The sequence below is a fragment of the Colletotrichum siamense genome, assembly GCF_013390195.1.
Source record: "Colletotrichum siamense strain Cg363 chromosome Unknown KSG_Cg363_contig01, whole genome shotgun sequence".
In the NCBI taxonomy this organism is placed as follows: domain Eukaryota; kingdom Fungi; phylum Ascomycota; class Sordariomycetes; order Glomerellales; family Glomerellaceae; genus Colletotrichum; species Colletotrichum siamense.
This window is the reverse complement of record NW_023501014.1, coordinates 5,886,982-5,901,861: the sequence shown is the minus strand read 5'-3', so window position 1 is coordinate 5,901,861 and position 14,880 is coordinate 5,886,982. Positions and strand designations below refer to the sequence as shown.

The following is a 14,880-nucleotide window of genomic DNA, read 5'->3' as shown; positions in this document are numbered from 1 at the left end:
CAACGCCAATGGAGATAATAAGAAGTAAAAAAACAGGCCTTGATGAAAAAGAAATGGTTGGAACCGATGATATGCCGGTTTGCCTTCCCCAACGCCGATGCATGAAAAGTCTGACCCGTTCTCCTGTCCGAATTCTCTTGCCATCCGAGATTCGTGTCACAGGAATCCTCCAGGCCCATGTAAAGCAGAAGTAAAAGTTCGTGGCCGTGAGGCAGAATGTGTTGTTTTAAAAGTCGTTCCAGTCAATGTGAGCCATGCTACGATTGGTGCCAGCTTCCCTTTAAGAAGCATATGAGGGCACGCTGCGCGGCGTAACATCGCCACTTCGCTTCCGCACTGGAAGCTGCATAGCCTGTTGAGATCGCGATGCCTCGGCAATCATCGCCATCTTCTTGCGGACGGTCGACAGGCGCCCAGTAATCATTTGAATCACTGCGGGTTGTTAGCTTGCTGATGGATCGCAGTAATAAGGGCAGAGAGACTTACTTCGATTAACAACCTGTTGGTCGTCACTGTCCAGATCGCTAGATACCTCGTCTCGAACAAGCTCCTTGCTCGAGGCGGAGTACCTTCGCTTGACCGTGTCCTCATCGTTGTCTAGGACAGCCTCAAGCATACGAATGGCAGTGACGTAGTAGGTAACGCAGCCTTCAAGGTTCTCGTTTGTAATCTCATCGATGGCTGCCGTACGACTCATCTCCAAGGCTCGGTCGTACATAAGCTTCTCCGCGCTGATACCAGGTGTGAGGTAGACATCCCTCGTGCCGGACGCGGTCGAGGAAGCAGACTCTCCCCCGTGGTTGCTCGGGTGGCTTGGGTGATCATCAGGGAGCTTCTGCTGGACGGCAATGAGCTTGAGCCGGACAACCTCCGTCTTCTCCAAGACTTCGTTAAAGCGGCCCCGGACCCATTGTACGGTCGAGTTGATGCGTTGTGCAAGGCTCTCCTTGGAAACCTCGGCAGCAGCAGCGCCCGTGGAGTCACCGCGAGTCTTTCGCGACCACCAGAGACTTGCAACGTCCATGGCCCTGGCAAGCAGCGTCAAAGCTTTGACATAAAGAACCAAGGCCTCTTCCGAGAGAAGGACTTCGGCCTCAATGGTGAGCCCGTCCTCCTCTCCCGTCAACTGGTCGGCAGGCGCGCCACCAAGACCGTGATCCATAGAGGGGGCAAGCGGGAAAAGCTGCTTGTATTTCACCTCAGCAAATCCATAGACGCAGTCACTGCGATGGGCGAAATCCTGAATCAGTTTCACAGCTCGAGCATCTTCGTCAACCGGTGCGCTCTGCTTGCCGTCACCAATCAGCGCAACGGGACCCGATGGTGTCGGGTACGCGGGGAATGGACTGTAGAGAGGCGGAGAGGCACCCTTGCCGCCCAGAACATGTTGTGGGACCTTGAAGCCGAACAGACGAACGCTGGCATCTGAAATCGCCTTGGCGATGAATCCTTGAGTCGTGGGGCTTGCCGAGAAGTTTTTGCTATCGTAAGAGTCACGACGATCGTGGCGTCCCTTGCCTGAGGCGATCTGCACGGCATTTGAAGGCTGCACACGGCCTGCACCTGTGGTCGAAGTCGGAGGACCCTGTTGTGTGGCGCGACGAATCATCTGCCCGGTCTTGGGTGAGAGAGAAGTCAAGCGCGGATTAGCCGCCATTTCATCTGCAAAGGCGTTCACCTCCACGTGCTTCTTCTCAACGACAACGTAGTCTCTTTCAAAGGCAACATCCTGAGCCGCCTTTTCTTGCTCCGTCATACTTCTCTCCGTGACCGGCCGCAGTTTTCTCTCATTGAGATATGAGGTCGGAGGCGACGCAGATGCGCGGGCGGCAGGTCGGTTGATGGCTGCATTTGACAGCCTGTGTGGACGAGCAGGTGCTGAGGTGGAGGGTTGTGGCATAGCGGGACGTCGAATGCCAAGTCCGTCCCCAGTTTCCTGTCCTGGTGACTGGCTTACACGAGCTGTCGCATCGGCAGCTTGCTGAGCGCGGCCTTCACTCGGACCTGATAACCTGGGAGATCTCAGGGGTTTCTCACGGGGCGACCTTGGCGATTCACCTTCCTCACGTACAGTTTCATTCTCGGTCTGACGGCGCAAGGATAAGCGGCGAGACAGCGAAGATGTTGAGTCGGACCTGCCGAGGGATCGAAGGTCTCTGGAAGGTTTGACCTCCGGCTTTGGAATGTCGTCCTCGACCACTCCGGGAATGGGGCCGACTACGATCGGGTCATTGAAGAAGTCTTCGAATCTCATGCGTTCGACAGGCGCCCTTGTCAGAAGTTTGCTGATGAGCTTGACAAGTTCCTTGCTGACGACAAGGTCTTTCGGGTACTTAACCCGATCCTCGGCGCTTTCAATCTTCCGGAGCAACTCCACGTGGTTCCTAGCACGGAAAGGAGGACGTCCGGTGATCATCTCGTACAACACCGTACCAACAGACCAAAGATCGGCCTTGGCATCGTATCGCTCGTAACGGAGAATTTCAGGGGCCATGTACAGTGGCGAACCGCAAAGAGTATCCGCAAGCGAAGTAGATGGCAAAACACGAGCGAAACCAAAGTCTGCGAGCTTCAGCATTGGCAGAGAGGCCAAGCCGGCATTAGGAATCAATGAGTCCTGACTAGCAGTCAAGATTGGACGCGAGTGTTCTTCTCTGAACCTGGGTGATGGCAAGAGAAGCAGATTCTGAGGCTTGACGTCTCGATGGACGTAGTTTCGCTCTCGTAGGAACTTGAGGGCGCTGCCCAGTTGTTGCAAGAAGTGGCGAGTAACGACTTCGTGCAGACCGGAGTTTGGTGTGACGGGGTACTTTCTCGCCATGTCATGGGTTGCAGGATTGGTGCTTAGCTTGTCCCTCTTCTTGATAAAGAGCGACAGGTCGCCAAGCTCACAGTATTCCATGACCAGGTTGATATGTGTTGCCGACTCGACACAGTCGTGGAGAGCGACGATATGAGGATGGCGCAGAGTCTTGAGGATCTGAATCTCGCCATACAGGTTCTCTCTGAGCTTGTTGTTCAGGCGTCCGGTTTCGACCGACTTGATCGCTACAGTTGCTTTGGAGCTCTGTCAAGGGATGATGGTCAGCTCATCAAGATCGACGAGTTATGAGTCACCGGGAATTGAACAACCAGCACCAAAAGAAACAGGCCCCAATATAGGCCTCAACAACAGGCGAGGAGCTTACGAACCTTGTGGTAACCACTGTATACCTGGGCAAAGCTGCCCTTGCCGATTTCTCCTCCAATAACGAAATCACCAATGGAGGCATCGGCTTCGCGTCGCCTGCGTCCTGACGAGGACGAAGTTGGGAGTCTCTCCGCCATTTTGATCGCCTGTTGAAGTTGTCAAGAACAGGGGCGACTTCGGGCGGAGTGTGTTCAGGCCGAGGGGCCTATGCTATGCGAAAGACGTCGGCGGCGGGTGGCGTCGTCATGTACACATACAGGGTCGTGCAAGAGAGAATGCTGGAAATGGATCTGTGATGATCAAATGGGTGTAGAAGGCAAGTCAAAAGAAGCAGGCAGAGCTTCGAGCAGCGGCGAGAACCCTGAATGTGTTGCTTCGGTAAGGTAGGCAGGTACGGTAGACAAGGCGGCAGCTATCCGATAGGTCGGGAGCGCACGCACACCAGGTCGATGCAGAGTCGAGGAAGCGCTCGAAGGGTAGAAGCGGGGACCGTCGTGGCGTCCGTGTACGGAGAGTGCAGGAAGGCGGCGGTATCGTCTCGACAACACGGTCGATAGGTGGAGGACGGGATGCAAGTCGACCACGGTGAAAGATGGGCCGACGAAGTGGCTTTGAGGATGAGGTTATGTAGAGAGAGGCGATCGGAGGCGAAGTGGGAGAAGGTGGGAGACGCCTCGAGGAGTCCTGTTGTGACTAATACGAATGGACGGTGAGCGTTAGAACAGGAGGCTAGCTTGGCCCATGGGAAGTACCCAACGGTTTGAGGCTCTCAAAGCAAGGTATTGGAGAGTTTGGAGGAAGAGTGTACCTTTTGGGAGTAAGAGTCAGGCAAAGTCCAAGATCAAGCTAATGACTCGGAGCTATCAAGGACGCAGTGGTTTGTACTTTGTTTGTACCCTGATGGAGAGGCGAGTGGTGTAGTGAGGACGGGAGGACAAACGGCAGCGGTACAAACGGGGTCCGGGAAATCGGTGATGTAGGCGCACGAGGGCAAGCCGAGAAGAGAAGATAGGGCAGAGAAGTCGAGGGATTTCGTGGGTGTGGAAGGGCGCGCGGTAGGGCCGGTGGGGGGGGGGGAAGAAAATGGTCGAGGTCGAAGTTGAAGGCGAGGATAGAGGAAGAGAGAGGGAGAGGTGGACGAGGAGATGGGCAGAGGATGTAGAAGAAGGGACGCGCCGAGGAGAGTGACAGGTGCAGCAGGAGCAGCAGGAACAGAGACAAGTGACGAGGATGGAGAGGATGGATGGGATGGGGAGCGAGGTGGAAGTGGATCAGGCCGATTAGATAGCGAGTCCAGAGTGGATCACCTTGTGCACCTCACGACACGGCGTATGGCCCGTGGAGGTGGAAGTGGGTGTGATTGATGCGATGCGATAAAGGGTAGCACCTCTCTGCCTATCTAACTTAGCGGCACGGTAGCGCGAGATGCGGTCGCCTGTCGCTGTGGTGGTGGTGCCGCTGATATGATGGACTCTCTGTGTTTGTCGGGCGGTCTATCGAACACGAACAGACAGACAGACAGACAGAGACACAAACAGGTCCCAGAAAGTCAAGTCGGGATGTGCGGTGGGCGGATGTGGATAGCGGATGCGATATGCGATTTGCGATGTGATGCCGGCGGGTGGGACAGCAGGCGACGACGAAGAAGCAAGCTGTATGAGTCGATCTAGATGCTGGATTCTGGGTTTACAGATAGAAATGGGCCAGCTGCCGCAAGTCTGAGCTGTGCCGGTGTGCCTTTTTGGGGGTTCAGGTGGTGAGTGTACTGTATTGTTCAAAAGAAGGGGGACCGGCAGCAACAGCAATAGCACGTCGAGGGTGATGTGATTCGGCCAAGGTGAGGTGTGAGAACAATACAAAGCATTGCGAGAGAGAGGGACTCGTCCAGTGACCACATCCAACAAGCGACGACAGTGACCTATCCTGGGCGTCTGTTCCTTGGGTTCGGGGCTCGTGATGCGCTGCGCAGCGGTTGATGTGGAGAAGCAGCCCATGTACTTCCCGGCTTGTAAAGTACTTGCTCTCAGAAGTATACTCGGGAAAGGTTCCTCACCCAGGGTACCTTATGAAAGATACGTATCTTTGTGCCTCAGTGTTGCCGCTCCGGACGCTGGAACAGCCAATGCAGGTGCATCGCGGCCGCCCCGCTCGTATCCTCGTGGTCACTGATCAGGGGTCTCTTTGGTGCCTTTCTGGCCGTGGAGTGGGGATGTGATTGGAGAGGGATACCTAGCCTGTACAAGTCCGGTCTCGGTCGCGCAGCACCTTACGCAGTGGTGCATTCGCATACACTAGAGCGACAAGGCACCTTACCTAGGTATGGAGGTAGAAAAGGTAGGGGTATTGGCTGCTGCAGCACTCAAATGCCATCATGGCGCGATAAGGCTCATGTATCGCGATAAGACACTCGCAACAACCTGCCCAGCCCAGCCCAGTTGCCCTGTCCTGTTGCCCCAGGTGTCTGGTGTCTCTGTCTCTGTCTGTGTCTCTGTGTCTGTCTCTTTATCCTGCCGTCTTCTCTCTCTCTCTCTCTCTTTTTGTCACCCTCTCTGCCCAGAACCCCATCTCCTTTTTGGGTCCTCGGCATGTACCTTTTTACCGTCCTCTTGCTGTTGTCAAACCAGTGACAGATCTCGGAAGCCGTTTCGGTGTTTGCATCCAGATTGCCAGGCAGGTCCACTCCCCGAACTCGCCTAACTTCCGTGTTTGGGAAAGCGCCGACAGCGCATCTGGCCTGGCACCTCTATTTTCTGGCACTTGGTCTGCACTCTGCCTGCACCTTCAGGGAACTCTCCAGACCGTATGTATGTATCCACGGTCTTGACGATCAAGAGAGAAAAGGGTAGGTCCCTGGGTTGGGTTAAGCTGAGCCGAGCCGAGCGTCAGTCAGTTCTCTCTGGGTGTTGTTGTTATTGCTCATCTCACGTTGCCATGGAATACCTCTCTCGAGCCCTATGCGCAGTATGAAGCAACAGCAACGCCTCGAAGCCATGCCGTCGTCCAAGCCTCTTTCCTCATCAATGTCAAACCAACCCTCACCCTTCACGCTCACTCGCGTGGGTGTCGCTGGATGTCACTGGGTTCCCGAGGTCAGGTGTAGCTTCCCCCGTGCAGCACCTAGGGAGGTACAGAGGTACTTACCTCCATTTCCACTACCTATGATTATGATCACAGCACAGTAGCACCGTCGGCGATACACTTTGGCGGCTGGAACACCTCTCGCCTGGCCGCTCGTCCCTTCTGGTTCTGCTTTGCCTTTCATAGTACGGATGCTGAAGTGTGAGGCAGTGAGGCAGGCACATTTCATCATAACGTCGTCGACGCGACAGATACCCCGGTCTTCGGACCCCATTGTCTCCCTTCTCCATCTCCATCTCCATCTCCATGCACACACTTTGCCTTCACCCCCCGAGCCTGTCACCTCTTCCTTCACCTGGCTGCCGCAGTCGCACCACTTTGAATGACTGACTCCAGCGACCCATGTAACAGCCTTTGCAGATGGAACTCTCTCCACCTACTTGCTTCCAGGCAGGTACTGCATAGTTGAGAGAGAACCTACTGCGGTAGTGTACGCAGTACAGTGCCTCCGCTGCTTTACCTCCGAATTCTTCCACCTCATCGACGCGAGGTACCAGAAGTAACTCTGCAGCTCTCACCGACGAAACGGACGAATGGGCACGATGCAGCAGTCCACAGTCCCCCCCCCCCCCCCCCCCCCCCCCATTCCATTCCATCCGCCCTTCCAGACGCACGCCAGAACGCCCTGACGCATAAAGGTGTCCGCTGCTACTGCGCTGCTACCGGCTCCCGTCTGCCTGCCGACTTTCGGATTCACGGTACGCGGCGTTTCAATACATCTCCAAGCCAAGACAAGGTACCGGTACTTTCATCACCCCAGGCACGCTACGCACACCTTTGCCCACTCGACCACTGTATCGACGGGTGGACTCAGGGACGCATCCATCCATCGATCTGTTGTCTCGCTCTCCAGCAGCCCAGTCCACCTTGATAGTCGCCGCGCTACCCTTATCGTATCTCACACTCCCGTCTTCACCAACACGCCAAACATGTGCTTCTGGGGATGTTGCACCAACAAATCCATCTCATGTGAAAACGACATCCGCTAGGCACCCGGTGGCTCCCGCTATTCATTAAAGCCATCGCGAAAAGAGGTGGCCGGTTGGAAATCGTTTCGGCAACTCAACTGCCTCATGTCAAGCCACCGCAACCTTCAACCGTCGAGTCCCATCATCCCGCTGAGCCATGGCGCAATACCTGCCTGGCCGCCCACAAATCAACCAGGCGCAAGCAAGTCCTGCCATGAGTCTCGACTGTGCCAGTGGATTCCGGAGCGCAGCACAACCGGGTCTCGTCATTGTTGATTGTCATCTCGAAACATCAACACACAGTGCCTCTGTTCTCTACAGCTACCTAGGTTTTGGTCCAAACAACACCCCTTGTCAGATCCAGTCGACATCTGGTCCAATGTTGACTAACGGCAAACGCAAGCCCGCCCCATACTTCGTAACGAACTTTGCGCATTCACATCGCCTGCAGCCCAGCACTCTCATTGACCGGTTGAGCTAGGTTGCAGCATGGCCTGGCTCGCCTTGCTGCTTGCCTCACCTCGTCTTACCTTACCTCTCAGGCTCCAAGGCTCTCAGGCCTTCCTTCAGGCTCGCATTTCTCAACAATCCCCAGAGAAAGTCAAGTCACCTTATTTTGAGGTTGCTCGTCTATCACCGGTATGCCTGGCGCCAGCTGCCCATCACTTCTCCAGCCAACCGGATCGCGGCCTCGGGCAGCATGCTCCATACATATCGCAGGGGACCGACTTTGTCCACTTTTTGCGTTTCTTCAAGTCTACGCATCGTGTCAAGTGTTAGCGCTGACCGTGGCTGTTCCGTTTACTTCCTGCTCGATGGGACGAGATAAGACGCAGAGCCTACTAAGTCCTCCTGGTCTACACTACGCGGTTCCAGTTGTCCAAACGATTAACCCTGGACACGACACCCCAGTCATACATACAATGTCACCATGATCGGGGTCTCGGGGATCGTTGGTACTGCAGCTGCCTTACTCGTCCACGCATGGCTCAAACAGCCCATGAGCCAACGGGAACGTCGCCTGTGCTTCCAAGCTCTCGCCAAACCCCAATACCGCAAAGTACCGTGCTGCACCATCAACCACGACGACGACGACGCACAAGTGCCCCAGGCCAACACACCTCCCCGTCGCCCATTGTCTAGGTGCTACTCGTGGAGCTGGCGGGTTGCTTTCCTACCACCGCCATCCCAATCATGGCGCCAGTGCATATCTGCTATGTGGACACAGGCAACCACCGCTCCAGCTCATCTGTCCGTTTCGTTTTCTCCCATCTTTCGCATGGTATTATCCACAGGTTCGCACGAACCACCATTAAGCCCAGCACATCAGCAGAACCATACCACAAGCCAAACGAGACTCTCATCTCCGTCCCCCAATCACCCGTTGATGCCCCAGGCTTCATTCTCTCAACCCGTCGAAAACCCTGTTTCGGGGCCCATGAAACCTGTTGACATCACCGACTGTGGTCTCGAATCAGCAAGCGCCCCACATGTTGATACCGTCTCACAGTGTTTCTTATTAGAGCCTGGAAGGAGGGCGAAGCTCCTCAAGAGGCCAAGGCAGAGAGACACAGAGAGAGGGACAGAGTCTTGTCGAAGTCGCGTCTGCTGTGCCTGGCAAACTGACATCGATGGCGCAACCCACTTCCAAGACACTTTTGTCTCGCCCGCTGCAGCTGCCAGCCCCCCATGCAAGTGCCTTTCGCTGCACCAAAACGGCAATCCGAACAGGGTGCCGCGTCCTCGGAGCCGTCATCCATTCTCCGTTCCATCACCAGCTCGCCTCCGTCCTGGACTGCAGCCCTTACAATTCCATTGTCTACACAGTCTTAGTTGCAATCTATCACTCATCACTTCAAGCTCAACTCTCAAGTGAGAATAGGACCTCCTGCGAAGGCCAGGAGCAAACGTTCCGACTGGTCACTCGATAGAACTAGGACTATTTTCCTGCGCCCCCGTGGCGATCTTCCCTCTCTATCCTCCCTAAACACGCAAGACGGGGACCCATCCCCGCGTGCTCCAAGAGCTGCCCACCCCCTTGGAAAGATAGAAGAGGTGGATGCCCGCATCACCCGAGGTCCTAGCGCCAAAATGACAGCCTCGCCGGCAGCGATCGACGAATCCCCCAGCTTATCGTCGTAGCCAATCATCCACCCCAATGACTGTGGGACACCTGCCTGTTCGGAGCAGCTTCAAACCCGGAGGTGAGATGACGGGGCAACCAAGCATTCACGGAACCAAGGATGGGATGCGGCTCCACGATGAAGCCTGGGGGGACGGTCAGCTGCCTTGAATCGCCACTTTCGTCCCGTCCGTCTGCAGTCCAAGGTTGGCTGCGATTAAAGGGGAGACCTGGCGTCGATGCAGGCACAGCTGGCCACGAGCACACGACAATGCTCTATTGAGCATGCTTCCTTTTTCCCCCTTTCGCCAGGGGTTCGTAGAGTCATCAGCTCCACTTACGCGATAGCATCGTCTGGGGTTCCGAGCATCTGCTGGCCTAGACGGCGTCTCGGCGGTCGAGACTGCAAGCGCCCGTCTGATCAACCTCCCGCAGTCTACGTCATCTCGTTGCTTCTGCCTACACGCATGCCCTGAAGAGGCCGTCAAGATGCTGTGCGACGATTGAAGAGGCCGTTTGTGCTTTTGGCTGATGGAAGTACTGTGCATCACAACTTGCACTTTACCCCCGGGCAGTAGGCAGACAGACGGGTGTACCTTGGCAAGTCGACCGAACTCGACTCGACTAGGTAATCGCCTAGGCATCGACAGTCCCAGTCCAGGCACTTACCTCGCGACATCGAGCAAAGGAAGACCCTAGCCCAAGGGCGCGCCGGTCGACTAGGTAGGAGATCTCGACCCCTACACCGACTCTCTCCGCACACCTGGCCACAAGAGACGGGCTGGTCCGTCAAGGTGTCCCCAAGAGCCGCAATCTCCCGTCGATACACCTCCGCCGGTCCTACTCATGAATATGCGATCACCAGTGGACATGACGTTACAATCAACCAAGCATTGAGCCGGTCGAGTTTGTAAGACTCGAGGAGCCTCATAGACTACGCTGCTTGAAGGTGATCATCGCATTGGTTACTGTGCCTTATCCAAGACGAGTTACACGAGGGATACATACACTTGACATGACCGACGATATCATGATACGTGCCATAGCCGTCACGGCTAGACCACCGTTAACACAGAGCACACAATCTTCTAGACCCTACCCCAGATCGTCCAACACCACAACTCCGACTCCGCAGCATCGCCGCCTGAAGGTCGCACCAGAAACCCAGACTCTGAGGTTCCACGAACGACGACCCAGACCTCTCAGCCATCGGCCGCTCGCTGACGGGAACCGCCTCTGGACCAACAATGCACCTCAATCAAATCAAACCATCATCTAGACCACCACCACCCCAACCTCCATCCACTTGCCTAGACCAACCCACGCCAAGTAAATCAATCAATCCCCTTCCCTTCCCCGTCTGACTCCCACAACCAACAGCGACCCCAGCCAGCATTCCGGTAAGATACATGCCATGAAAGTACACACACATGTTTGGCCTCACTCAACGGCCTCAGAGAGGGGCGAGGGTGACAATCATCCCACCCTCGACCCCACGCCGCAACCTCTACGGCCGCGCAGGCCTGAACTGGATAGCTTGTGTGAGTGAGTGAGTGTGTGCGCGCGCGCTTTGAGAAGCTCGCGACAAATAGGCTACACGATCATGGGAATTAGCACGGAAAAGACCAGGGAAACATAATAGGACAAACGTATTTCGTGGTGGTGGTGGGAGGGTAGGAATGGACAAGGAAGACATGCACCTCGACGTGTTCCCACCTACCGACACATGCACATGCAGCCTCCCGAATCCGTCCGTGTCTTTCGAGACTGTACACAGGTGCGACTCCATCGTGGCTACCCAAGAGCCTTTGGTGTAATCATCTCTTTTCATGTGTGTGTATACTCTCACTCTGAGATTCTCGCTCTGTATCTACTACTCAAAAGTGTATTCCACCATATCGGAATCTGTCGCCTTTTGTTTTTGGTCGAGCGGCACATGCATATTCTTTCTACCTTTGCAGCCCGCAAAAAAGGGGCCTCAATGCTCCGGACCGTATCGTATGCAACCGCTTCCAGTGACCATGATTCCCCAAGAAATGCTGCCTGGCGCGAGCGCGCGCGCACCGTGAAGTCTGCAATTCCTTCATCCGTGTTCCCCGCACCAAGGCAGGCGTCAGAACGCAAAGAAAGAGAAGAGCTAGCTCCCAACGCCTTTTTCCCCTCCCGTGATAGGGTTGGATGCCTAAATCAGGACAGATCAAACGAAACAACCACTCCCCCGCAGTCCCCTCAGATCTGACGGGCCACACACACACACAGCGCTCTGGTCGTGTGACAAGACACCATCTTCCCCGCGTTTGCCATCGGGGGGCGACGACTCACTCGGTCGCTCATGATGTGAAAAGTATCACCTCGCCTCATCGATCACCCTCGCACAGGGGGCTCTTTCCCTGGTCAACTCAGTGGTGGGCGGCCTTCTCAACGGTTGGAAGCTCCTTGAGCGCTTCGCCGATTACATTAAGCGCCTTGCGAAGGTCCGTCTCGGAGATGACGAGAGGCGGCGCGAAGCGAATGATGTTTCCGTGCGTGGGCTTGGCCTATTCATTCAAGTATTAGCCATCATGACCGGAAAGTGGGGGAGGGGGAGGGGGTAAAGTGACATACCAAAACGCCCTTCGCCTTCAGCAGCAAGCACAGATCCCACGCCGTCCTTCCGTTCGCGGCAGACTCGTCAATCACAACTGCGTTGAGCAAGCCCTTGCCGCGTACGGTCTGAATGATGGGCGAGTTGAAGGCCCTGATGCTGTCTCTGAAGATGTTGCCGAGCTTCTCGGCCTTGGCGGTGAGGTCCTCCTCCTCCATGATCTCGAGAGCGCGGATCGACACGGCGCAGCCGAGCGGGTTGCCGCCATATGTTGAGCCGTGCGTGCCGGGCTCCACGACGAGCATCACCTCCTTGCTGGACAGGACGCAGCTGACGGGGTAGAGGCCGCCCGAGATGGCCTTGCCGAGCGTCACCATGTCCGGCTTGATGTTCGCCCACTGCGAGCAGAGCATGCGACCCGTGCGGCCAATACCCGTCTGGATCTCGTCGCAAATGAAGAGCACGTTGTGCTTCTTGCACAGCTCCGAGACCTTGACGAGGTAGTCGTCGTCCGGCACGACCACGCCGGCCTCGCCTTGAATCGGCTCGATGATGATGGCGGCGGTGTCCTTGCCGTGCACCTCAAAGACCTCCTCAATATCGGCGACGTTGTTGTAGCGGATTGGCTTGCCGGTGGAGGGGTTCACGGCGCCAATGCCGGGAACGTAGGGGCCGTAGTTGTCTCTCGACTCGGGGTCGACTGACAGCGAGATGGCGGTCATCTGGTTTTCCAATGGTTAGCTTCGAAGTCCCGCGCAACACGCACACATCGTACTGCAAGAGTATACTAACCGTGCGGCCGTGGAAGTTGTCGTTGACAGAAAAGACCAGCGCCTTGCCCTGCTCGACGCCCTTCACCTTGTAAGCCCACTTGCGCGCAATCTTGATGGCGGTTTCGACGGCCTCAGCACCCGTGTTCATGGGCAGGACCATGTCATAGCCGAACACGTCGCGGATCTTCTCGGCCCACTTGGGGAAGACATCGTTGTAGAAGGCGCGCGAGCTGAGGGTCAGACGGCCGGCCTGCTCGGTCAGAGCCTTGACGAGCTCCGGGTGGCAATGGCCCTGGTTGACGGCGCTGTAGGCGGAGAGGAAGTCGAGGTACTGGCGGCCCTCGGGATCCCAGACGTGGACGCCGCTCGCGCGGGAGAAGACGACGGGCAGAGGGTGGTAGTTGTGGGCGGCATACTCGTTCTCGGTCTTGATCGCGCCGTCGGTGGAGGAGGCATGGTACCTGGAGACGGTGCCGTTGGACTGAGGGGCGCCGCCGTTTGCGTGGGGAGCCATGGTGTAAGTTGGTTGGTTGGGTGGTTCAGAGTTGTGTGGTTAATTTGGGTATCGTAGAGTACGAAGTGGCAGGGGAAAGACAAGTTGAGAGTATCAATTGGGTTTGGGGGCCATCAATTCGTGTTGTCAGAAAGAGAGTGTGTCTTTGGGACAGGTGGCTGTTGGAGTAAGGTTTTCGGTAGAGGAAAACAGTCAAAGAGAAGGGAAGACCGGGACGAGGGGCAAATCGCGGGGTCTTTGCTTAATATACCCTGACGGCACATGGGTCCCAGACTTTGGGGGCGTCCTTGACCAAAAGAACAAGGCCAGGCAGACAGAAGGAACATGACATGGGATAGGGTCAAGCAGAAAGCGACCATGGACCGTGACAAGCAAGCAGGCCAGGAAGAGGGAGGCGAGCGGGCAAGCGGGCGGCGGCGGCGGCGGCAACGGCCAGCACGCTCAACAAAGCGGCCGGAGGCGGGTATCAGGTCGTGAAAAAATGAGCAAATGGACCACCAAGAAGGAAAAACATGACATGGCATGTCGAAAGCTGAAGCGTAAGACGCGGGCCATGACCTGGAACCAAACTCTTGGTGTCGGAGTCAGAGGCGTGCCGCTATGCCTCTAAGTGCAGGTATGTTCCCCTAAGCGCAGGTATAAGCGGCTCAAGTGGGTGAGTGGGCAGGATGACGCCCGAAGGGGGCCAGGTTAAGGGAAAGCATCCCGGTGTATCCCATGTTCCCAATTGCGGTCACATGGGCCATATGGGGTGTGCGTGTGCGTGTGTGGTGCCAACGAAAATAAAATCCAAGTTCGAAAGCGGCCGAGGGAAAGCGGCGCCAGTGTTTCTGTTTGTAATGGTTTTCGTTGCTCGGTGTCGCCGCGAAGGTATGTACTGAGGCAGGTCGTTGGTGGTGGTGGTGTTGGAATGTTGGAGTGACGGAACAGATGAATCAAAACGTGGGAGACGACCAACAAGAACCGAAACCCCCTTCCTTCCTTCCAGCTGCTCCTTCTCTGCCTTACTGCCGACGGACGGGCTGCTGGTTGAGTGTGGTTGATTGGCGGGGCCGGGAATGAAGGAAGGAAAGAGGGGAAACCAGAGGAAAGAAGGCGGCGCCGATAACGGGACCCAGTCCGTGAAGCTGCGCCGGTGCATTTGGACCAACGAGAGGTCCCTATCTACGCTATCATATCATCTGTAATCTTTGACGTTGCTTTGCTTTTTGTGTACTGTCAGGGTTCGTTCGCCTGATGTAATTCAGAGCTGTGCCATTGGGTCAACGGCCAGATAAGAGGGAGACGGTAAAGTGACACGCCGTAGTGCCCGTGGGGATTGATTGAATGCTGTGACCGTCCCTTAGCTGCCGAGTCCGAAGACAGTGGTGGACTCGAAGACGCTCCACGGAAAGAGAGCGGTCTCGCCCAATGATGGCGCACCTATTTCAACTCCCGCCGTTCGGAGCCAATGGGAGGCGTCTCTACGATGGATGCCCCCTGGGGAGCCAATAGGAAAGCCTGCGGTGGCCAAAGAAAGGTGGATACTCATTGGACCTCATGCCTGATAATCGAGGTTTTGGGTTAGGTGGTGGCACCTGGTTCCCCGTTC

The 14,880-nt window shown here is 56.0% G+C and overlaps 3 protein-coding genes across 3 annotated transcripts; all 3 read right to left on the bottom strand.

The window, feature by feature from the left end:
* Positions 1-280: 280 nt before the first annotated feature.
* On the bottom strand, positions 281-3,327 carry ATG1 (Serine/threonine-protein kinase ATG1; the record flags this gene model as incomplete). The annotated part of the gene is made up of 3 exons (XM_036633332.1): positions 281-432; positions 487-3,067; positions 3,193-3,327. 3 exons carry the CDS (start codon positions 3,325-3,327, stop codon positions 281-283), a joined length of 2,868 nt encoding a protein of 955 aa, XP_036501945.1.
* Positions 3,328-10,925: 7,598 nt separating this feature from the next.
* On the bottom strand, positions 10,926-11,207 carry CGCS363_v001482 (uncharacterized protein; the record flags this gene model as incomplete). Its single annotated transcript, XM_036633331.1, has 2 exons — positions 10,926-11,011; positions 11,072-11,207. 2 exons carry the CDS (start codon positions 11,205-11,207, stop codon positions 10,926-10,928), a joined length of 222 nt encoding a protein of 73 aa, XP_036501946.1.
* Positions 11,208-11,817: 610 nt separating this feature from the next.
* otaA (Ornithine aminotransferase) lies at positions 11,818-13,289 on the bottom strand (the record flags this gene model as incomplete). The annotated part of the gene is made up of 3 exons (XM_036633330.1): positions 11,818-11,955; positions 12,023-12,724; positions 12,795-13,289. The coding sequence occupies 3 exons, from the start codon at positions 13,287-13,289 to the stop codon at positions 11,818-11,820; spliced, it is 1,335 nt and encodes a 444-aa protein (XP_036501943.1).
* Positions 13,290-14,880: the final 1,591 nt, after the last annotated feature.